Source organism: Eutrigla gurnardus (genome assembly GCF_963514095.1).
Source record: "Eutrigla gurnardus genome assembly, chromosome: 10".
NCBI lineage: Eukaryota > Metazoa > Chordata > Actinopteri > Perciformes > Triglidae > Eutrigla > Eutrigla gurnardus.
In genome coordinates this window covers 4,121,373-4,145,672 of record NC_139924.1, presented here as the reverse complement: position 1 = coordinate 4,145,672, position 24,300 = coordinate 4,121,373, and the positions used below count along the sequence as shown (strand labels likewise).

The 24,300-nt window shown below is 44.5% G+C and overlaps 1 protein-coding gene across 1 annotated transcript in view; it reads left to right on the top strand.

Moving 5' to 3' along the window:
- The window catches only part of col4a4 (collagen, type IV, alpha 4), a 109,308-nt gene that overhangs the window by 23,632 nt on the left and 61,376 nt on the right, over positions 1-24,300 (top strand). Inside the window, exons 4-10 of the mRNA XM_084018773.1 lie at positions 78-149; positions 21,948-22,082; positions 22,239-22,283; positions 22,368-22,484; positions 22,563-22,631; positions 23,639-23,674; positions 24,121-24,183. Of these exons, the coding sequence (XP_083874899.1) occupies positions 78-149; positions 21,948-22,082; positions 22,239-22,283; positions 22,368-22,484; positions 22,563-22,631; positions 23,639-23,674; positions 24,121-24,183 (537 nt within the window). The remainder of the gene's footprint in view (positions 1-77; positions 150-21,947; positions 22,083-22,238; positions 22,284-22,367; positions 22,485-22,562; positions 22,632-23,638; positions 23,675-24,120; positions 24,184-24,300) is intronic.

Genomic DNA, 24,300 nt, shown 5'->3' with positions numbered 1-24,300 from the left:
ATATGTTGATGAAGTATTTTTTTGGATGGTGTCATACTGATCTCATAGTGATGCATGTAATCTCTCTTCATTTCAAGGGCGACCAGACAGAGCCATGCGCCGGTCGGGACTGCTCCACCTGTCAATGTTTCCCAGCCAAAGGAGCAAGGGTGAGACTCTGCCCACTCACACACAGCAGCCAATCAATACCCAGCTGCAGGATGACATTTCCACAGCTGCAGACAGCTTCTCTTAACAGACCAGTGACACCTTTGTTGTTGGCTCATAAACCACAGACACAGACATAAACTCTCACAAACTCTCTGTAATAATGAGGTGCTGGATAGAGGAGGGTAGGCAAGGAATGTGTTGGTGTTAAATTAGCAGCTGTTTATCTTAAACTGAGTCAGCAGATCACACACACACACACACACACACACGCAAACACACACACAACAGCAGTGAGAAGTCACTGTTTAACCTCTCCCTCCCTAAACTTAGTTGTCCAGTTGTCATGGTATCAGTATTACTATTCACTAAAAAGTCATATCAAAAAGGATTGGCTGACTTTGGCTATCCCAGATAAACTGTTCCCGGTGTGGTGAAACTAGCCCACCATAGATGATCTGTCAGAATCAAAAGTCCAGGGTTTCACGTTCAATTGTTTTATTTATTCTTGACAGTTGATTAATTGATTGACAAGCTGTCACTTGAACTACATGTGTGGTGTACCAGCTTATGGGTCTGTGTGGCATATTGCTGGACTCGCCAAGACAGTGTATCCATTTGCCATAGTCTATGTACCTGCTGATAGAGGTCCTCTGGTGGGGGCAGGGTGGCTATTTAATACCACTGCTGCTCCCAGAAGTGCTGCCCTAGGCCATGTGCTGGGCCCTGTAGTGTCCAGCCAAGGCAGGTCCTGATAGCTGCTGGCGGAGTGGGGATGGTCTGAGCCAATGAGTAGGACAGGGCAGACTCCTTTTAAGGACAGTAGTGGCAAATCTTACAGGTGCCTGTATCTTTGCTGGAGGGTCTCCATCGTCTGTGTGTGCTCAGCCAAGCCCAGTTGCTTGGCTGTGAAGGCTCCTTTAATATGAAACACTCTCTATGGTTCAGTTGCTGAGGCGATTGTGAAGGAGACCATACTAGGGATGCAAATTATCGAGTAATTCATTAATCGATAGTTGTTTCATCTTATCGATCGATGATCGATTAATTTATAAGCGGCAATTCTTCTGAGAAGCTGAATTTCCCTCTGAATAGGTTCCATCTACTGTATACTTAACATAAAATGCTAACTTCCTTATGATATAAAGAAAAATGCAAATCATATTTTGAATAATTTCATTTTAATGCATCAATTTGGGGAATTTCCATCCATCCATCCATTGTCTACCGCTTATAATTTGGGGAATTTTGAGAACCAAAATATCGTATGACATATCGTTTCCTGACCAATTTCTTACAAACTGCTGGTTCTGATCCAAATGTTGACATACTAAATGGGGTTGAGGAGTTTAAGCATTCAAGAAAAGATAAAAACAAAAATGACTAAAACACAGTGCTGAGCCTTTAAACTATTAGTTTATCATGACTATTATTAATAATAATATAAGTGGGTGAATATTCCTCAGCCTTCCTTGGTGTTTTGGTTTTGACTGAAGCCTCGTTCACATACGTCGCCACTCGCCCATCTCTGAGCGACAACTGTCAATGAATGTGAATGTGTTCTAGCGGGATGTGGCCAGGACAGGCGATGCGATGTGGGCGGGTACTGAGAGAAAATAATGTAACTTTCTGCGATGCGGGGGAAGCGAGTACCAAGCGAGTACCAATCACAATGTAAAATAGAGATGATTGACAGTTGAAGTCAACAGAGAGTTCCACAGAGATTTGCGGCTTGAACTAGCCGTTGGTGGCAGTTATTTATTTATTTATTTTTGCCAGCGAGTAGAATTCAGCGAGAAAGCGAGTAACGGGCGAGTAGCGACGTATGTGAACTGGGCTATACGCGCCGTCAAACTGGCCAGCTGCCAGCGGGGGGGGGGGGGGGGCGGTAATCGATAATCGATTAATTGTTTGCATCCCTAGACCATACCCACTTGTAGGACTTGAGGTTCTTGCCTTATTGTTCTGATTGGAAGATATTCAGGCTCACCTTGTAGGCCCAGAAGCTGGATGGAGGAGAATGGTGCGTTCAGAGCCATCATCTATGATGGGAAATGTCTCTAGGGCCCTATAGTTCCATTCCTCAGTATCACTTTGCAGACCTTCCGCAACAATTTATGGCCCATTCGAGGCCTATCAATATACAAGATGTCCTTTTTTATGTTGAGTACAGAGGTCTTTGAAGTGATCATCTTTAACATCTGGTATTTGGATTCCCCCTTTTCTGTCTTCTCTTGGGCCTTATCGCTTAGGTCATGTAGGAGAAGCAGGTGCCATTCAGGTTATATTCTGCAGTTCTGTGACCCCTCCCACAGCGCCAGCATCTGTTGTTAGTTTTAAACCAAGTTTGTTTCTGGGTTGGGTTGAGCAGGTTGAAGTTAGAGTAGTTGTTCAATGAATGTGTTATCAAAGAAATGGCAGTATTTCTTTACCATCTGTGTGGAGTCTGGAGCTTGATCCAGTTCACTGGATGAGGCGTTCTCTGTGTTTAGCAGGACTGTGTGTGGAGGGCTTAGTGGTCGGTATACAGTTCTTCTGCTGCTCCTTCACTTTTGCCACTCTAGGCTCTTGCCAGACAGCATTTCCCCATTGTTGCTTTAACACTTTGCTGCTGTCCATTCAGTCCACACTAGTAGCAGCTGCAGCTTTCACACCTACAGTATATTCTCAAAAACATGAGGAAAAACTTGCTGCTTAAATGGTCTTTTTTTAAATGAGGAATTATAAAAAGAAAGACAGGAGAGTAAGCCTTAAGGTGCTCATGTTTTTCAATTTTAATAATTTTCCTTTTTCAAATAAATTCCATTTCAGTACATACTAAAAAGGATTACTGGAATCTTGGAAAAATATGCCAGGCAGGTTCAACAAACAAGTTACATGATATAAGTGACCACCTACCTATCTTTGCTATCTATGACTGCAAATTCACTGTGGGACAGACACCGAACAAAAACATATACTTAAGGGTCAGAACTGAAGAAGGAATGAATACACTGAAAAATGAACTACTGATACAAAACTGGAAAAATGTTTACAATGAAACAGATGTGAATGATGCATATGATTCCTTTTTGCAAATATTTAAAACACTGTACGACAGACACTGTCCTGTGAAAAAGAGACACCCAAATCGGAATAAGGAGCAGAAACCATGGCTCACAAAAACATTGATAAACGCCTGCAGAAAAAAAAAATACTAGACAGTTCATTAAATCAAGGACGGCCCAGTCAGAAGTGAGATACAAACGGTATAGAAACAAGTTAAACACTATCCTAAATGAACGCAAGAAAGAATATTACAGCAATTTACTAGCAGAAAACATGAAGTATACAAAAAAAATTATGGGATATTCTAAACAACGTGACTAATAATAATAAAAGTAAAAAACCAAACTACCCTCCCTACTTCAAGTATAACAACATGCAGGAAGATAACCCGGAGGTCATAACAAATAGATTCAACCAATTTTTTGTAAACATCGGGCCAGAGCTAGCGAATGACATTCCTGACTCACCCCTGCACTGGGGTCACTTTGATAAGGATGGAGACAGAAATCCCAGCTCAATGTTTCTCACACCAGTGAAGGACACAGAGATTAGACACCTGGTCAACAAATCCGTAGCCGAAACTTCTACTGATGCTGACGACCTGGACATGAGGCTAATTAAGAAAGTATTAGATGGAATCATTTCACCCCTGACATACATTTTCAATCTGTCATTTCAAACCGGGACGTTTCCCACCAAAATGAAAGTTGCCAAGGTTGTGCCACTGTTTTGACACACACGAGTTTACCAACTACAGACCAATTTCAATACTACCACAACTGTCAAAAATCCAAGAGAAGCTATTCAACAATAGGCTTGACAACTTCATAAACAAACATAAATTGTTTTATGACAGCCAATACGGCTTCTGAAGGAACCATTCGACTGCCCTAGCTTTAACTGAGTCATTACAAATCATTACTGACGCCATTGACCAAAAACATTATTCCATAGGAATTTTCATAGACCTGAAAAAAGCATTTGACACCCTTAACCATGATATTTTAATAGCTAAACTGGAGAGATATGGCCTTAGAGGTGTAGCACTGCAGTGGGTCAAGAGCTATCTATACAATAGATCCCAATATGTCAAAATAAATGATAGCACATCGACTAGCTTGGACATAGTCTGTGGGGTCCCACAGGGGTCAGTTCTGGGTCCAAAGCTGTTTATACTATACATAAATGATATATACAAAGTGTCAAATATGACTTGAACCAACTTGTGGAAACAGTAAATCAGGAAATGGCCAAACTTCAAGTGTGGTTTAATATAAATAAATTATCACTAAATCTTGGGAAAACTAAAAACATGCTTTATGGGAAAAGAGGCTGCAACAACAGTCCCAACATTCAAGTAAACAGAGTTAATATTGAGAGGGTCCGTGAGAATAAGGTTCTGGGAGTGATTATCGTTGACATGTTAAGTTGGAAGCCACACATAAGACAATTAAAAAGGAAGTTGGCCAGGAGTGTGTCCATACTTTGGAAAGTACAAAAAATACTAAATCAAAAAGCACTTCATCTGTTATACTGCGCACTAGTCTCTCCGCACCTGCAATACTGTGCAGAGGTGTGGGGGCACACATATAAAGGCTCCACACAGCCCTTGTTAATTCTCCAAAAAAGAGCCTTGAGAATCTTACACTATGCCAACTACAGGGCACACACCAATCACTTATTTATCGAATCAAGAATACTCAAACTATATGACTTAATAAACTATCGCACAGTACAAATGATGTACAAGGCTGCTAGCAAAAGCCTCCCTCACAACCTGCAAATACTCTTCCTAGAAAGAGAGGAGAGACACAATCTTAGAGGGAACATGATTTTCAGGCAAAGGAAGGTACGAACTACGTTAAAATGCTTTTCCTTATCGGTCACAGGTGTTAGACAATGGAATGTGTTAGAAGAAGAAGTAAAAAAAAATCAGCAACACTAAGTGTCTTCAAGAAAAAGTATGTAAATTCAACCGTTGACCGGTACAGATTATTGCATGAGAGTTGAAAAAGGTCTGAGGCACGAATCAGCAGACATGGTGTTGTGTCGGGATGGGAGCATAACTAATGAACATTCTGTACTCAAACAATAAGTTGAACCTGAGAAGCTTGTATGGTACGATGTCAGTTGTACGTAGCAGGGAGTACAGCTCTCTGTACCACCTACTGCTGTAACATGTTATGTCAAATGTCACAAGTAAAAGAAAATGTTATGTCAAATGGAAAATGCTAAAGATAAGATAATATTATGATGACGATTTTATCCTGTGGGTAATGGGGGCGGGACTAGATAAGCCTTGGCTTCTCCCGCTTTCCCTTTCGGCCATGTGTATTGTATTATTTGAACAAAGATGTGTGATGATGATGATTTAACTGACATGCCCGAAATAAATAAATAAATACATGAATAGTAAAACCCTCAAGACCATTCTAATAACCAGTGTTTGGAATAACGCCGTTTAAAATAACGGCGTTAGGTAACGCCGTTATTTTTTCAGTAACGGGGTAATCTAACTAATTACTGTTCCCGACGTTACAACGCCGTTATCGTTACTGAACGTTAAATGCGGTGCGTTACTATGAATTGAATTTGTCGGTTAAAAAAAAAGTCAGGATCGTGTTCTGCTTGCGCGCCGCTCGTGCCTGGTCTCGGCAGCCTGTTGTCCATGGAGAAACGTGCAAACTTGCCGCGAGCTGAAGCCGGAGTTTGGGCTGCTGCTGGTCTGAGCGGCGTGCGAGGGCCACGCGGGCCCCGGTGTCCCGCCGTTCTGGTGTTGGACGGGAATCCGGTATAGCTGTGGAGCGCGGATGGTGAAGACGGTGGTGATGATGATGATGATGAACGGCGCAGCGGCTCGAGGCACCGGGGTCATTATGTCTACTGCTGTGCGCTCTGACCCTGTTTTGTGATATATGACAGACACAGCGTCTCCCACTGTATAATTTCTCCTCAAGTTTTAATTATTCCCGCATGCGAGGTGCGGAGAATGTGATCTCAATTATTATACACAAGACAACACGCTACGCGACTATAGGAGTAGACTACAAGACTACAGTTTGCCATCTCATTACAAGAAAAATCCAAATTCTTTGACATTTTTACAGTAACGCAAATAGTTACTTTCCCTGGTAACTAGTTACTTTTATTATAAAGTAATTCAGTTACTAACTCAGTTACTTTTTGGAACAAGTAGTGGGTAACTATAACTAATTACTTTTTTAAAGTAACGTTCCCAACACTGCTAATAACACAAACTGAGGTAGGAACCAGGCTGAGGTAGGATATTAAGGGTGCTTCAGTTCAATGTGCCGTTTCAGGTTTGCTGTTGATGTGAATGAAGTGCGGATTATACAGAACTTTTTTTTACGCAAAGTTTGCACAGAAATATAAGATTTTCCCCATCCTCGCCGATCTTGTCATAAAACTCGTTTGAATACGATGCCTCCATGGTACTTTTCCCTACACGTTGCTGTAGCCTCCATGCTGTTTTTTGTTTTGATGACGTATGCGGCGGTGCGACACTGGCAGCTGGTGTTGCCAGATTGGGTGTTTTTTTGCTACATATTACCTACCTATTTACGGTGTATTAGCCTGGTCTTTGCCTGGAAGGCTCTATACAGATCTTAAAAGTTAAACGGAGAGAGCGTACCATTCACAGACACCAGAATAAACATGTTCATCAGGCAGAAATACAGTACAGTTCACGTTCGCCCTCTGACCGTGCCGTCTGCCACTGGGTCAGTGGTCTACAGGGGGAGGTGCGCTGGTTTGCTGTAGGTTCTGTATGGTGGCTCCTAGCTGCTCTATCTGCTCAAGCAACTGGTCCATCTCGAACACACTCTTGCGGTTGAGCTGCTCCAATCTGAACTCGCTCAGCTTACTCCGCAAATGAAGTGCCTCGTTTTGCAGTTTTAACTCCTCCATCACTGTGAGCAGACCCTCTTGCTCAGCTCTCAGCAAGTTCTCTCTGTCCAAATCCTCCCGAGAGATTGTCCAGTGATGCTTAACCAGCCACGGTGCATCCTGGTCATCCTCCTGGCTGAATGGTGGAGACGCTGAGTCACATGCTGTCCAATCTTCTTCATTCTTCTCACTCTGTAGACATGATGGATGTGTGTCCACAGTCATAGTGTGGTCCAAATGTTTCTGTCCACAGTCATAGTGTGGTCCAAATGTTTCTGTCCACAGTCATAGTGTGGTCCAGATGTTTCTGTTCACAGTCACAGTGGGGTCCAGATGTTTCTGTCCACAGTCATTGTGGGCTCCAGATGTTTCTGTCTACAGTCACTGTGCAATCCACGTGTTTCTATCCATAGTCACACTGTGGTCCAGATGTTTCTGTACACAGTCACAGTGAGGTCTAGATGTTTCTGTCCACAGTCAGAGTGCGGCCCAGATATGTCCATCAAAAGTCAAATTATGGTCTAGATGTGTGGGTCAACAATCATAGCGTGGTCCAGATTGGTCTGTCCACAGTCACATTGGAATCCACATGGTTCTGTCCATAGTCATAGTGTGGTCCAGATGTTCTTGTCCACAAATGGGGTCCACGTGTCTCTGCCCATAGTAGTGCAGTTCAGATGTGTATATCCACAGTCATTGTGTGGTTGAGGTGTTTCTGTCCACAATCACAGTGTGGCCCAGATGTTTCTGGCCTCATTAGTTGGGTCCATATTTACTTTTGTCTATCACAGTGGGGTCTACTGTTTTCTGTCCACAGTCACAGTGTGGTCCAGATGTTTCTGTCCACAGTCACAGAGGGGTCCAGGGGCCTCATTTATAAAGCTTGCATACGTACAAAATGGGGCTGGAAACGTGCGTAGGCCACTTTCCACGCAAATGTTGTCATCTATAAAAACCAAACTTGACAGGAAAGTGTGCGTACCCGTAAGCAAACTCTGAGGCATTCGTACCGGTACGCACATTCTGGAGACTGGAAGGGAATCAGCAGTAAACGTGAGAAGAACTATATATTTTTGATGACTCGCACACATTTAATTACACTCCATATCATACGTTAGATCTGCGTTATCATAATGAACTCCAGCAATGTTTTTGACGCTTTTAATGAGTGATAGTTTTTTTCATATTAACACCTTCTTTTAAAATCTGACTTGTATCTTAAATCAAAATAATTTTGAAATATTGAATCAGCGATGTCACCGCAGGAGGAGGAGACGGCCCAAATGCATGTAATACAGTATACGATAAATACCTTCCATTTTATCACTGTAGAACACAGCGGGAATAACTAAATATTCTCCTTATTTATGTGCATATATCATCAACGCACATACAGCCATTAAGCCATCGTATAATTGTTACACTTATCCTCGTTTTTAAACCACCAGAGCGCAGAGGAAATGCGCTATAATGAGTGGCACGCTCGTGCGCGCTCAGTCGTGGAGCGTGGAAAGCGCAAATTTATCGATGACCCCGAGCCACGTCCCCCTGCCTGACTGGAGGGGTATCAACAGGGCGCAAGAATCCGTGAGGATGTTATGCGTTTGTATTATAAGGAAGACAACAATCAATGTTCATTGTAAACGTATTATATTACGTATTATATTACGTATTATATTACGTATTATCACAGTGCGCGTTTGCCGTAGCTCATCTGCAACGTTGTTGATGGCGGCAATTGTGTCTCGCTGAAGTTTCAGGACGGCATCAGTGAGCACCCGAACGCTTGATGTGCCATGCGTCCGGGTGCTGCTGCTTTGCGCCGGACCCGGACGCTGTGCCGAGGGCCCGTCACCGTCACCATCCTCACATCACCCTCCTCTACGCCACACGCTGCAGACTCTGGAAGGAAAAAAACTATTTAACGTTTTGTTTTATATACAATAAAAGTTTAAAATCTGTTCACCCTCTCTATACTCTAGCAATACATTAAATCCATGTTAGGAGCGGAAAGATGTAATTTACCTTCAGATCACCGTCCGCTTCGTCCCACTGTCGCCGTTGACTGCAGCAGCAATGTGTTGCCACTCGCACTTCGTCTTTTTATTCGTGATCCCGCTGCTGTGGCCACTAAATTAAATTATTGTCTGGGCCTCCACCTCCCCAACAAGTGTCTCTTTCTCCGTTTCTGAAAAGTTACGTTTCTTCGCTATTTTTCTGACCTGTGATTCACCACACGGAAACGATTGCATGCTGGCTCATTAACATAGTAAAATGTGGGCGTGTACAGGGCGGGATTCAGGTACGCACACTTGTAGGTGACCCTGTGATTTATAAAGGGAACATTGCGTACAGCTTGCGCACAGTTTTATAAATCAGATTTTTTTTTGGCGCACGCAAACTTTGGCTTTTGGGTGTACGGACACTTTTAGTAAGGATCCTACGCACAGTTTTATAAATGAGGCCCCAGATGTTTCTGTCTACAGTCACAGAGGGGTCCAGATGTTTCTGTCCGCAGTTACAGTGTGGTCCAGATGTGTCTGTCCACAGTCGCAGTGTGGTCCAGATGTTTCTGTCCACAGTCACAGTGTAGTCCAGATGTTTTTTTGTCCATAGTCACAGTGTGGTCCACAACTGTCATAGTGCGGGGTAGATGTGTCTGTTCACAGTCAGTGTGGTCCAGATATTTTTGTCCACATTGTGGTATCGATGTTTCTGCTTGTGTTTGTATGTGTATGTTTGGAGTAAACAACAACATTTCACTGCAGGCTGTTCAGACCAAAAACATCAACTGACCTCCCATCTGTGCGATTGATGTCTAAGTGTGTGTGTGTGTGTGTGTGTGTGTGTGTGTGTGTGTGTGTGTGTTTGTACAGCTGGGGCAGCAGACAGGCAGAGAGGATTGTGGGAAGGCGTCTTTCTCAGTGATTTCACAGCTCAGTGGCTTCAGAGAAAGAAAGACAGAGAGCGGACTAACAGAGATCACAGCTGTCACATCTCATCACACACACACACACACACACACACACACACACACACACACACACACACACACACACTTCACATCAGTGATTCACACTCTCAACTTAGTTCAACTGAAAAATTAGCAGGTCCCTAATCATGTCTTTATCACAGTGCCATTCAAAATCACAGTTTAAATATAAAATAAATTGATTATAGCATACTATTGTGTTGTTGGAAGCAGTTATGAGGACATGTTTAAATGTTTATTAATGTATACATTTTCCTATGAAGCATCTTTAAGGGTGCACTCCCACTACACCAATCGTACTGTGCCTCGGCACGATTGAGCCTAAAGTCCAGATTGTTTGGCCAGTGTTTCAGTCATGTTCTCTGTGTTGTTCTCTATTGTGATGACTTTGAGATGGCAGTTCTTGAAAACAACATCAAGCCATATGTGTGTGGTATTATGACGTGATGACGTATGTACAACAGGCAATCAGGCAGAAGCAAGACATGGGAGAAGATTCACTCACCCACCCAACTCACCCGGTTCCTTAAACTGACCCGGATGAGTCGAGTCTGCTTTCTCCACTTACCCGGGTCACTTGCTGCTAAAGCCAGTCAAAATATACTAATTCAAAGGTTGATTGCGTCACTCAACCCTCAACTAACCCTTACTCTAACCTAACACCCTCCCCTCAACTAACCCTTACTCTAACCTAACACCCTCCCCTCAACTAACCCTAACTCTAACCCCTCGTCACAAGTTGAGCACCGGCCCCTCTGGCCAGTTTTGCATGCATGGCGAAATGCCCAGAGCGGGAAACTCCGGGGGTTGGTCAGCGACTCAACTTGTTGAGATCACAGACTGCTCTGTGATGTCACGTAATTTTTTCATCAGATGTTCCTCACCATCTGACAGTAACTACTTAAATATACAACATGACTTTAAATATTCCAGCTTATTCCACTGATCCATGTCTGGCTGAAGGTGAGCTAATCAAGAAATCATTAGCGATACTCAGCCCTAGTCAACCAAATGAATGTTATACAGCTTATATAACTCATTGCCAGAAATATTACATTGGTAAGACATTGGCGCTATAGGCTAGAGAAGAAGACGTTGAGGTTGCAAACCAGAAACAAAACACATTAGCTTGGACATCCAATCCATCTGCGAGAGAAAATTTATTTTGTGTATAATGTGCATCTCCCTGTGTAATCTGATGTCTGTTGATTTAAAGGAACATTACATCTTATTTAACATCCTGACTGTCTGAGCTGGGGCCCGTTTGTTAACCCTGAAAAGAGGGATACTCTGAGTTTTCCGTTCCAGAAAGAGAGGTAACTCAACCTTTAGGTCAGTTACCATAATAACTGACTCTGTGAAGCTAACCTGCTCTGGCAGGTTTGCGAACGGGAGTTTTCTGAAAAAGGACATTTCTGTGTTGAAATAGCCTTATATTGACTGTTTAAAATGTCATCATATGTAAATCATATGTCTAGGTCTATGTATTTGTGCAATAATCTTATGCTTAATTTTTAGATGAAGACACTTTTTGTGCCTGTGGGATTAAACCTATATGAAAATGACTATTTGTTCATTGTGCTACTTTGTGAACTACAGGAGTCAAACCCCTGTTGCCTGCACCATAGGCAGCGTTGCTAACGGTTACACCACAGAGTCACTCCACGAAGTTGAACATGAAGCGTTATCATCTTTAGATCAATCGACTGTTTCATTCAGTTATACACATTAAAGGGGCCATATTATGAAAAACAGGCTGTTCAGATTCAGCTCCTTTAGTTACGTAACAATCGGACCCACAGCACGCACGGAGAGTGTGGACCAACATCACGGACAGACAGCGTGGGAGAGCCAGCCGACAGACCCATAGCGTGCACACGGAGAGCGCGCACGGAGAGCGCGCCCGGTCGGACGGAGCCCGGGGGCGTGTGTCCGACAGAGCACCGTGCACGGTGGTCCGGGTCTGGTCTCTTGCGTTTCATTTTTACGGCTACGGTCCGTGTTGGCTTCTATATGTGTGCTAACCACTTCACATCGGGCTGCTTCAGTAACGAGGGTCAGTACAAAGCTGGCTTTGCCTCGACACTGACCCTCGTAAATGGATCTGTCCCCACAATACGGGACCAGCAACTTCACCTGAGACACATAAGCGAGCCATAGTAATACATCCACGTAAACATTGCTGCAATGCACCGCGTAGCGCAAGCAGCGTCCTCTCCGTCTCTCTCCAAGTAGGCGATGACAGACGGAGCTCATTAGCATTTAAAGGTGCAGACACAGAAGCAGCATGTTCTCAGTAGAGCTCAATGGGGAAACTTATAGACAGCTGAAATTCAGGACCACAGATGGGTTTGGGGCAATGCAAATCGAAAACAGTGTTGTTGGACCTCTGGCAGCTGTGTGAAATTGATGAAAACAGTATAATATTGGAACTTTAAGTCAGGCCGTAAATGTCTGCCATGCCAACTTATCTCTACTTTGATGCAGTTACGTTGCTCTGCTGAGGATGAGCTTGTTTTCTACGTAAACATTCAGTAATATCTAATAACTCTCTCCCGGTTGCTATGGTGAATCGTAGTATCAGAGATCCATTAATGATGGCTTTGTAGAGTCGGCAGGCATGCGTGTAACTCAGAGTTTACATACTCAGAGTTGATTGAACTCATTCAGAACTGCTGTTCTGGAACCGAAAAGAGTTGCCCATCTCAGAGTTCTTCAACTCAGAGTTCAGGGTTAGGTTCAGAGTTGGTTGAGCCTGCTTTCTGGAACGGGCCCCTGCTGTTCAAACACACTCCTTTCCTGTGTGTGTGTGTGTGTGTGTGTGTGTGTCTGGCGTGTGTGTTTGTGTGTCTGTGTGTGGGTATATAAGTTGCTGTTGTTGTTGTTGTTGTTATGTCACACTGCCCTCCTGTGGTGAATTAACAACATTACATTCATACTAAACGATTCGGTTATAGGGGATGCATTGCAATCACTATTAGATATCTCATCCCATTCCTCAAGACCGGTCCATGTATTGAAATCGTTCCTGTTAATGTTAAACCCTAAAAAAAATAAAAAAAAATGAAGACATTTTTAGTTAATTTGAGAGCTGCTGTTCAGGAAGAAACTGATCTACTAAGGCAGTAATACAGTATGTAATCCACATAGATTTTACATTTAGAATCATATAGAACATTTTTCGGTGGGCATTTCACCAGTACAAAAGAAAATCTTGATTCTTGTTAGTTGTTATGGTGACAACACATGTCAGGGGTTCCATAAACTGTTGTGAAAGCTCCCCAGGAAGAGAGTGGACGCAGCTCTGGAGACGGATATGAGCCTTGAATCCTCCTCAGCACTTTCACCACCTTCTGGAGTTCCTCAGGATTCTATTTAGGCCAATCATTTTGATCATTTCTATGTTTATTTTAGGGTCCATTATCAGAAATATTGACAGAGTTTTTGCTGTATATTGATTGTACAGTAATGTGCTTTATAGATACATTTGGATTGATGATTTATGGAGTTATAGAATTTGAACATAACTGGAGATGAGCATGTGAAGTTTGTGTCTAGACAGATTTGAGACATATTTTATCATGTTCTATCACTTTTTTTTATTATCTTGGACTGTTCGGTTCTGTTCATTTCTATCATGTTTGAACAGGTTCCTCCGGGTTTTATGGGCTCTGTCAGGTTCTCTCTCGTTCTAACTAGCAGCTGGAGAATTTTTCTTCTGTGGGGCCGAACAATTTAGTGAAAATAATGCAGGAACAGAAAAGAAAGGCAGGAAAGAAAATGTGCTTCAGCAGAGCCACAAGCTAATTTAATGCTATGTCTACATTCTGAAAATCAGTTGAGCCTCTGAGACAATGGCTCCCATTGGTCAATTTCTATGCAGGCCTACGGCTGATAGACTGTATGGATTTTTTTAAATTCCAGACCATAGATTTAACATCACACTACCATTGACGATGACGTGTTACACGTCATGGCCTCTCTGGTTCCACATAGCCGGGATGCTTTTGTCAAAGGAGACAAGGTTGCGGCTAGGGATGCAAACAATTAATCGATTATCGATTAATTGACGATAAGAAATTACTCGATTAAAATAAATTAATTGCGTTTTGAACCCGTAATTCCCCGCCAGTCCACGTGAGGGCACGCTTGACACCAGACGTACTTGACGCACATGCGCGAACACAAGCGAAGCAGGGCTCTGACGACAACAACAAGACAAAACGAGAAGCGGGATGCCGACAGCAGTGTTTCCCACACATTGACGAGACTATGGCGCACCGCCGTAGTCTAATTTCGGCCGCCATAGTCTCAATGTTCGCCCAAAATGTTTCACCAAGGCAAATGGACTTAACTAGCGGCTCTAATGATAGGCCTAAACAGGAGGGCAGCAGCGCGTATTATAAGGGGAAATCCTCGCGGCTGGTTTGGCTCATCAACGTTCCGTTTTCCCCCGTCGCCATGGCAAGGCGTCCCCCGCGCCGACCCCCCCTCAGCTGGCGAGTTTGACGGCACGTATAGCCCCGTTCATATACGTCGCTACTCCGTCACCCCTCGCTTTCTCGCTGAATTCTACTCGCTGGCAAAAAAAATTCACTGCCGCCGACGGCTAGTTCAAGCAGCAACTCTGTGGAACCGTCTGTTGACGTAAACTGTCAATCATCTCTATTCTACATTCCGATTGGTACTCGCTTCACTCGCATCGCAGAAAGTTAAACTGATTTTTATCTCCGTCCCCGCCCACATCACATCGCCTGTCCTGGACACATTCCGCTAGAACACATTCACATTCATTGACAGCTGTCGCTTATGGCAAGCCATTTTAACATTTAATAGCTAGACTGAATATGTATTGCAGATATCTGTAATTCAATTCTTCCTAGTCATAAAGAACATTTCAGATATCCACAATGGCATTCTTCCTAGGACAAATGACGTCACTTTTGCCATTCATGTGTATTGGGCTTTCAATTTCAGATATCCACAATTACATTCTAGATATCTAGAATGAACATTCTGGATATCTGCAATTTAATTCTTACTAGGAGAAACTCCCATTTCAGATATCTTCAATCCAATTGTTACTAGTCATCGTTTTCATTTCATCCATCCATCCATCCATCCATTTTCTTCCGCTTATCCGGTACCGGGTCGCGGGGGCAGCTGCCTGAGCAGGGACGCCCAGACTTCCCTCTCCCCGGACACTTCCCCTAGCTCCTCCGGGAGGACCCCAAGGCGTTCCCAGGCCAGCCGGGTGACATAGTCACTCCAGCGTGTCCTGGGTCTTCCTCGGGGTCTCCTCCCGGTGGGGCATGCCTGGAACACCTCCCGAGGGAGGCGTCCAGGGGGCATCCGATACAGATGCCCGAGCCACCTCAACTGGCTCCTCTCGATGTGGAGGAGCAGCGGCTCTACTCCGAGCTCCCCCCGTGTGACGGAGCTCCTCACCCTATCTCTAAGGGAGCGCCCCGCCACCCTGCGGAGGAAGCTCATTTCGGCCGCTTGTATCCGGGATCTTATTCTTTCGGTCATGACCCAAAGTTCATGACCATAGGTGAGGGTAGGAACGTAGATTGACCGGTAAACCGAGAGCTTCGCCTTTCGGCTTAGCTCTCTCTTTACCACGACGGACCGATACAGCGACCGCATTACTGCAGCCGCTGCACCGATCCGCCTGTCAATCTCGCGTTCAATCCTTCCCTCACTCGTGAACAAGACCCCAAGATACTTAAACTCCTCCACTTGAGGCAGGAACTCCCCCCCGACCTGGAGGGAGCAAGCCACCTTTTTCCGGTCGAGAACCATGGCCTCAGATTTGGAGGTGCTAATCCTCATCCCGGCTGCTTCACACTCGGCTGCAAACCGCCCCAGGACATGCTGGAGGTCCTGGCTCGAAGGAGCCAACAAGACCACATCGTCCGCAAAAAGCAGGGATGAAATCCAGTGGCTCCCGAACCAGATCCCCTCCGGCCCACGGCTGCGCCTAGAAATCCTGTCCATAAAAATAATGAACAGGACCGGTGACAAAGGGCAGCCCTGCCGGAGTCCAACATGCACCTGGAACAGGTCTGACTTACTGCCGGCAATGCGAACCAAGCTCCTACTCCGGTCATACAGGGACCGAACAGCCCTTAGCAGAGGGCCCCCGACCCCGTACTCCCGAAGTACCTCCCACAGAATGCCACGAGGGACACGGTCGAATGCCTTCTCCAAGTCCACAAAACACATGTGGACTGGTTGGGCAAACTCCCATGAACCCTCGAGCAGCCTGCGGAGGGTATAGAGCTGGTCCAGTGTTCCACGGCCAGGACGAAAACCGCATTGTTCCTCCTGAATCCGAGGTTCGACTATCGGCCTAATTCTCCTCTCCAGCACCCTGGAATAGACTTTCCCGGGGAGGCTGAGAAGTGTGATCCCCCGATAGTTGGAACACACCCTCCGGTCCCCCTTTTTGAATAGAGGGACCACCACCCCGGTCTGCCAGTCCAGAGGCACTGTCCCCGACTGCCACGCGATGTTGCAGAGACGTGTCAACCAAGACAGCCCCACAACATCCAGAGACTTGAGGTACTCAGGGTGGATCTCATCCACCCCCGGTGCCTTGCCACCGGGGAGCTTCTTAACTACCTCGGTGACTTCAGCCCGTGTGATGGGTGGATGAACCTCTGAGTCTCCAGCCTCTGCTTCCCCAATGGGAGACGTGTCAGTGGGGTTGAGGAGATCCTCGAAGTATTCCTTCCACCGCCCGACGATATCCCCAGTCGAAGTCAGCAGCTCCCCACCTCCACCGTAAACAGTGTTGGTGGAGGGCTGCTTCCCCTTCCTGAGGCGCCGGATGGTTTGCCAGAATTTCCTCGAGGCCGACCGATAGTCCTCCTCCATGGCCTCCCCGAACTCTTCCCAGACCCGAACTTTTGCTTCAGCGACCGCCCGTGCTGCAGCACGCTTGGCCTGCCGGTACCCGTCAGCTGCCTCGGGAGTCCCCCGAGCCAACCAGGTTCGGTAGGACTCCTTCTTCAGCTTGACAGCATCCCTTACTTCCGGTGTCCACCACCGGGTTCGGGGATTGCCACCACGACAGGCACCGGAGACCTTACGGCCACAGCTTCGAACAGCCGCGTCAACAATGGAAGCAGAGAACAAGGTCCATTCGGACTCAATGTCCCCAGCCTCCCTCGGGATCTGGTCATAGCTCTCCCGGAGGTGGGAGTTGAAGACCTCCCTGACAGAGGGTTCCACCAGACGTTCCCAGCAGACCCTCACAACGCGTTTAGGTCTGCCAAGTCTGTCCAGCTTCCTCCCCTGCCAGCGGATCCAACTCACCACCAGGTGGTGATCAGTTGACAGCTCAGCCCCTCTCTTCACCCGAGTGTCCAAAACATACGGCCGGAGGTCAGATGACACAACCACGAAGTCGATCATTGACCTCCGGCCTAGGGTGTCCTGGTGCCATGTGCACTGATGGACACCCTTATGTTTGAACATGGTGTTCGTTATGGACAAACCGTGACCAGCACAGAAGTCCAATAACAGAACCCCACTCGGGTTCTGATCGGGGAGGCCGTTCCTCCCAATCACGCCCCTCCAGGTAACACTGTCGTTGCCCACGTGAGCGTTGAAGTCCCCCAGTAAAACAATGGAGTCCCCGGTTGGAGCACTCTCAAGTACCCCTCCCAAGGACTCCAAGAAGGCCGGGTACTCTGCACTGCTGTTTGGCCCATAGGCCGAAACAACAGTGAGAGACCTATCCCCGACCCGAAGGCGCAGGGAAACGACCCTCTCGTTCACCGGGGAAAACTCCAACACATGGCGGCTGAGCTGGGGGGCTATGAGCAAGCCCACACCAGCTCGGCGCCTTTCACCGCGGGCAACTCCAGAGTAGAAGAGAGTCCAGCCTCTCTCAAGGAGTTGGGTTCCAGAGCCCAGACTGTGCGTGGAGGTGAGCCCGACTACCTGTAGCCGGTAGCGCTCTACCTCCCGCACTAGCTCAGGCTCTTTACCCCCCAGTGAGGTGACATTCCATGTCCCCATGGCTAGAGTCACCGTCCGGGGATTGGGTCGCCGGGGCACCCGCCCAGGACAGCCACCCAAATCCCACCGCACCGGCCCCTTCTGAACCCTCCTGCGGGTGGTGGGCCTACAGGAGGGCGGGCCCACGTCGCTCTTTCGGGCTGTGCCCGGCCGGGTCCCGTGGGCACAGACCCGGCCACCAGGCGCTCGCCTGCGAGCCCCAACCCCGGGCCTGGCTCCAGGGTGGGGCCCCGGTGACGCCAATCCGGGCGACGTGAACTTCCTCGATTTTAACTTCTTCATTAGGGGCTTTGGAACCGCTCTTAGTCTGACCTGTCACCTAGGACCTGTTTGCCTTGGGAGACCCTACCAGGGGCATTAAGCCCCGGACAACATAGCTCCTTGGATCATTCAGGTGCTCAAACCCCTCCACCACGGTAAGGTGTCGGTTCAAGGAGGGGGTTTTCATTTCAGATATCCGAAATGAAAAACTATTCCAGATATCCAGAATGTCATTTTGAATATCCAAAAATACATTGTGACTAGTACAAATGTCGTTATGGATATCCACAATTCATATTATGATAGTAGAAATGTAATTTCAGATATCTACAATTAGAATTGTGACTAGGAACAATACAATTGCAGATATCCACAAAATGTATTGTTGATATCTGTTGACAGGTAGACAGGACGCCATTAATTTTTTTTTAAATTATGACTAGTAACAATTGGATTGAAGATATCTGAAATGGGAGTTTTTCCTAGTAAGAATTCAATTGCAGATATCCAGAATGTTCATTCTAGATATCCAGAATGTAATTGTGGATATCTGAAATTGAAAGCCCAATACACATGAATGGCAAAAGTGACGTCATTTGTCCTAGGAAGAATGCCATTGTGGATATCTGAAATGACAATTGTGGATAGGAAGAATGTCATTGTGGATATCTGAAATGTTATTTTTGACTAGGAAGAATTGAATTACAGATATCTGCAATACATATCCAGTTTAGCTATTAAATGATAAAACGGCCACTTATACTTTTTAAGGATTTTTAGATATATTAAATTTAGTTTTGACTTGTACAATCAAAGTTGTAGATATCTTAAAATATCATTTTTACTAGTAAGAATGTATTGTGGATATTTTTAATTACCATTTCTCCTAGTCAAATTTACATTTTGACTAGGAGAAATGCTATTATTGATATCTAAAATATAATTACAGATAGCAGTGTGGTTCGATTAAATGTTAAAACGGCTTGCCATAGTCGCTCATGGTACAGACACACCAACTCCGGCAGCGACGGATATGGACGCAACGGACGGTCGAACGCACCGGCGAGTGGGCAGGTCTGTGTTCAAGTTGGATCAATTGGATAGACGTCCTGCGAAGTGGGCGGGACTTGAGTTTCGCTCTGCCGTTTCCAACATGGCGGCCGGGCCACAAACGATCTCATTTTACAGTAAAACTACACGCTAAAGCATGTTTCTGAAAACATTTGAGGCGGGAAATGTGTAGTGCAGTAACAGAATCTGGATTCCTATTTGATCAACACTGCCTAGTTTGATAGTTTGAATGAAGTTTCTGGAGCCGGCGGCATTGCGTTGGACGGACGTCATTTGCATAAAGTTCAATCCATCGAACTTTATGCAAATTCACGTACGGCGACAGGGCCGCCAATTCGACGTGCCGTATCCATCATGCGGAGCTCCTGCTCTACATAGACAATGGGTGCAGTCGAATAGTCAAAAAATAAGGTCCTAACCAGGGGCGTTGCTAGACATAAAGCTCTACTGGGGCACAGGCCCCCTATTTCATAAATCACAAAAAACATCCTTGAATTCCCGCTGCGTGTATGAAATGTGCTATACAATGTGCTATATAAACTTCCCTTGCTCAGCCCACTATTACTGCCACAGCCACACTGCTGCTGCTAAAACTGAAAGGTAAAAATGTAGAGATATTAATCTCTAATTCATATTTATTTCAACATACATAATGAACATGCTCAACATGTTTTTGATGATTTTGGAGTACCGTTCCCACATTTGTGAATGAAGAACATCAGACGTTTGGGGTTGGGGAAATCACTGTGACTGTAAATCTTACTTTAATGCTGAGCCATCACTTGGTTTACAAAGTACTATAAAGTAAATTGTATTAAAATGAAAAGATAATGCGGTAAACCGTCAACTATCTAACTCCTATGAAACAACACAGAGTGATCTGTGATTCAGAGCAGCAGGAATGAGGACTGGTGGTGATTATTGAGTGGTAATAGAAATGTGTAACACGTCGTTGTTTGAGTTACTTACTGGAACGACCGCAACACTGTCAGAAACTATGCGCACTGTGCCGCTTCACGCCGGCTACTGCGGGCATCGGGGCGAGCGGGGCAGGTCACGTGGGAGAGAGAAGTGGATCATACCATGACGTGATGGGGGGGTCTGTTGTATTTTTAAAGTAAACCATATCCTGTCTATGGTTTTTTGACCATGTTTAAGCTTGTCAAACACGGACTTGCGTTTAAAAAACAACATAACTGATATATTTTTTTGCATTTATCTATGCGTGCGCGCCGCGGTGCCCCAGCTACGACATGCACACTGCCGTGCACGGACGTAATGTGTGCGCCGGACCCGGACCACAAGGTGCGCGCCTCAGCGTGTATTTTGGATTAAACTGCGTTGGTTTGAGATTGTGGATGAGAAAGAAAATCCACTATTTTACCGTTATTATCAATATAAATTAATCCACTGCCAAATATAGTAGCTCGTTAAAACTCGAACGGGAGTTTTTACTGGGGCACTGCAGATCAATACTGGGGCACTTGCCCCAGTAAAAGAGGTCTAGCGACGCCGATGGTCCTAACTCCTATCCCTAACTCCTATTCCTTGACCTCTGGGGAAAACGTCACGGGGTTAAGGAAAGGCGATAGGAGAACTCAAAAGGACTTAGGAATAGTCGACCGCGGTGCTCAGAGAATCCGACCGGACTTTCACTAAGCTACGTCATTATAACGCGGCCGCTGATGATTGACAGCTGATGATCTGCACCGGCGATTGACGTGCGTCTGCGCTGGAGAAACTACAATAATGGACTACAAAAAACGCGTTGTCCACTTCTCCACATGTTGGTTTTATAAACAGCTGGTTCACTGACCGGCTTCAGGTCCAGCAGCTCCTGCATCATTATCAAAGTTCTTTATAAATTGCGTCATATTGAGGGTTCTTATTTCTGTGATTACACCGCAATGTATGTGTAAAAATTACTACAGTCTCTGATAAGAAGCTCCTGAATGTGTTATTTCTGTAGATGAGTGACCATTTTCCTTTCCACTTCTTTTTTAGACTTTCTCCATGACTCGCCTGTTATTTACGCCTATTCGCTGAGGTTCAACTTGTTATGCAGGTCGATGAACGAACTTTGCTCTCTGGTGCCACCAGGCGGGTGGTGGTGTAAACGACCAAAGGGAGACAGTAGGGTGCCGACAACCTGTGCCCTGTCTCCTATCTCTTGTATAGAGGATACAACTGCGCTTGTCAAAATGATAATGAAAGTTAATGGGGAAAGATCTTTGCAACCCAGACCGGAAATACAGCAACTAGCAATAACTGTAGACAATGTAGAACGTTTCAATCTGTATTTCTATTACATATTATAGTATTTAAGTTACTGTCTATAGTCTATTTTATTCACTTTGCTTGTTTGAAAAAAATATATGTAAAAGTAATTTCAATGAAGAGCTATTGATTCTTCTTCATGGGGGACAGTTGGGGCGGCACCCTAGCGCCCTCTATTGACCAGCCGCCACTGAGCATTAGTTATGTTTTGCAGGGTGATCCAGGTCCTATGGGGCAACAGGGCCCTCAAGGCCCCCCGGGCTTCCCAGGCCCTCAGGGACCCCCAGGACAGAAGGGACTAAGAGGAAACGAGGGGTCAACAGGAGCTGTAGGACTGAAAGGAGACTCGGTGAGTAAACCTGATTCTGTTTATTATTTACCTGTTTTATTCTGACCTAAGGCCAAGATGGCTGACATGCTGATGTTAACTGATGGTGTCTGTTTCTTACCCTGCCATGTAACCCTGTGACAGAGAACCAGAACTTTGGTGTCTTTTTTGTTGCAGGGAAATGTTGGCGTTCCTGGTTTTCCGGGTTTAGAAGGAGTCCCAGTAAGATACCCTTTCTCTCCACCTCTCAGCTGCCCTTGATTTGACTTAGTGAGGTCAAAGATCATACTGTGTTTGTGCGTTCAGGGACATCCGGGTCCTGCTGGGGGTCCTGGTTTTCCAGGCCTGGATGGATGTAATGGAACCAGAGGAGAGAGAGGAGAACCTGGACTTCCTGGAGGACAAGGACCTGATGGAGAACCGGTACATTTGTAATATTTTCTATCTGCCAGACTGGAGTGTATTATGAAATCACCATGGTAACTGTGTTTTATTCTGTAGGGTTTTGCAGGACTGAAGGGATTTCCAGGAGATCCATTGTTCTACGTCATACAGTTCCCTGGTATACCTGTAAGGAGTCCTGTACTGTACTATGCTGTAAATACACCTGTACAACACAAAACCAGTACATGTGGTACTCGACTCAAGCTGATTTAAGTAAAAAAAACTAGCACTTGTGACTCAACGTGTTAATTTTAACATATTTTTAACTGAAAATTTGACAGGAACACAATGAGTCATTGCAGAAATTGCAACAGTTGCAGATTATTTATTATCTAGACCCTAATAATCCCTCTCTTTTTAAAATATTTTAAAATTGTGTTTAATAAAAATGTTTTTGTTTATTTCTTTATTTTCTTTATTTATATTTTAGTTTAGTTTTTCTTTTTGGCCTGATGAAGGTATCTGCATGAATTCTAAAAAAAAATATGATGTATTTCTTTGATTTGTTTGATTTCCTGAGAAAATCTCCAGTAAAGAAAAAAAGTGCTTCCACTACTGGAAGAAGTACACAGATACTTAAGTAAATGTAGGAATACCACAGAATAAAATGCTCTATTACAAGATAAATTCCTGAATGTAAATGAAAAAATAAGCAGAGAATGATTATCATCAGTAAAAAGTAGGTATTAGAATCAAAAGTAAAAGTACAATTTATGTAGTGTATAAAGGCTCCTTTCTGTGAATATGACTTTGTTTTTCTTTTATCACAGATGAAATGAGTATTTTAATTTTATAGTCCATCAATGTGGAGCCAATGTTAGATACATTGTATAATTCTGCATAGATTAGTAGTATAGTACTGCATCATATAATAAGTGTCAGATAAATGTATTGCAGTAAGAAATCTGAGAATAAATGCAGTAGAGGTATAAATTAGCAGAAAATGGAAATACAAGTATGTCCGTATTATACTTAAATAGGAGAAGTACTACAAGTAGTATTTAAGTATTATGGGATGTTTTGACAGTTTTAACGTTTGTTTCTGTTTGACTTTTTCTGACATAGCATTTTGATATAAATGCTGCTATTGCGTGACAAAACGAAAGCCTAATGTTACTGTCTGCGTCATACAGGGAGAAGTAGCCCCCAGTGGACTTCCTGGCCGACAGGTCTGTACAACATGAACACACAAACGTAGATGCATAGAATATAGAAACATGCCAGCCATCACCAGTGCTACTTTTTTACTTCACAATGCTTTTTGACAGTAGAAGTTATTTTTTAGTTGATTTTACTCGGAAAACATATTAACGGATTTTAAACAATTATCCATTTGCTATTAATAAAAAAAAGGATAAAATCTGCTCATTAAGTAATTTTAGTCTTCAATTTGATGTAATCTGCCTGTGTCATGAGAACATAAAGTTGATTTAAATAAAAATAAAAATATCCTTGTTTCACTTGTTTTGAAATAGCATGCAAATCAATGCAAATAGGTGTGCATTAATTGATTAACAATTATACATAGAAGAAAATAAACACCATCATAATAACTATTTGTCTGTATAGTGAGTACTTTTACTTTTACTTATACTATTATTGTTTCTGTCTGAAGGGTGAACGGGGTCTCCCCGGTCCGATGGGAGATGTGGGTCCTGCAGGACCGGAGGGGACCAACGTGAGTCACAAAAACATACCTGATCAATATGACTACTAATTACTTTGTTAAGACAACTGTGATACAATTAATATATAAACCTTCAGTTAACTGTGTCCATATATGTACTCGTAGTAA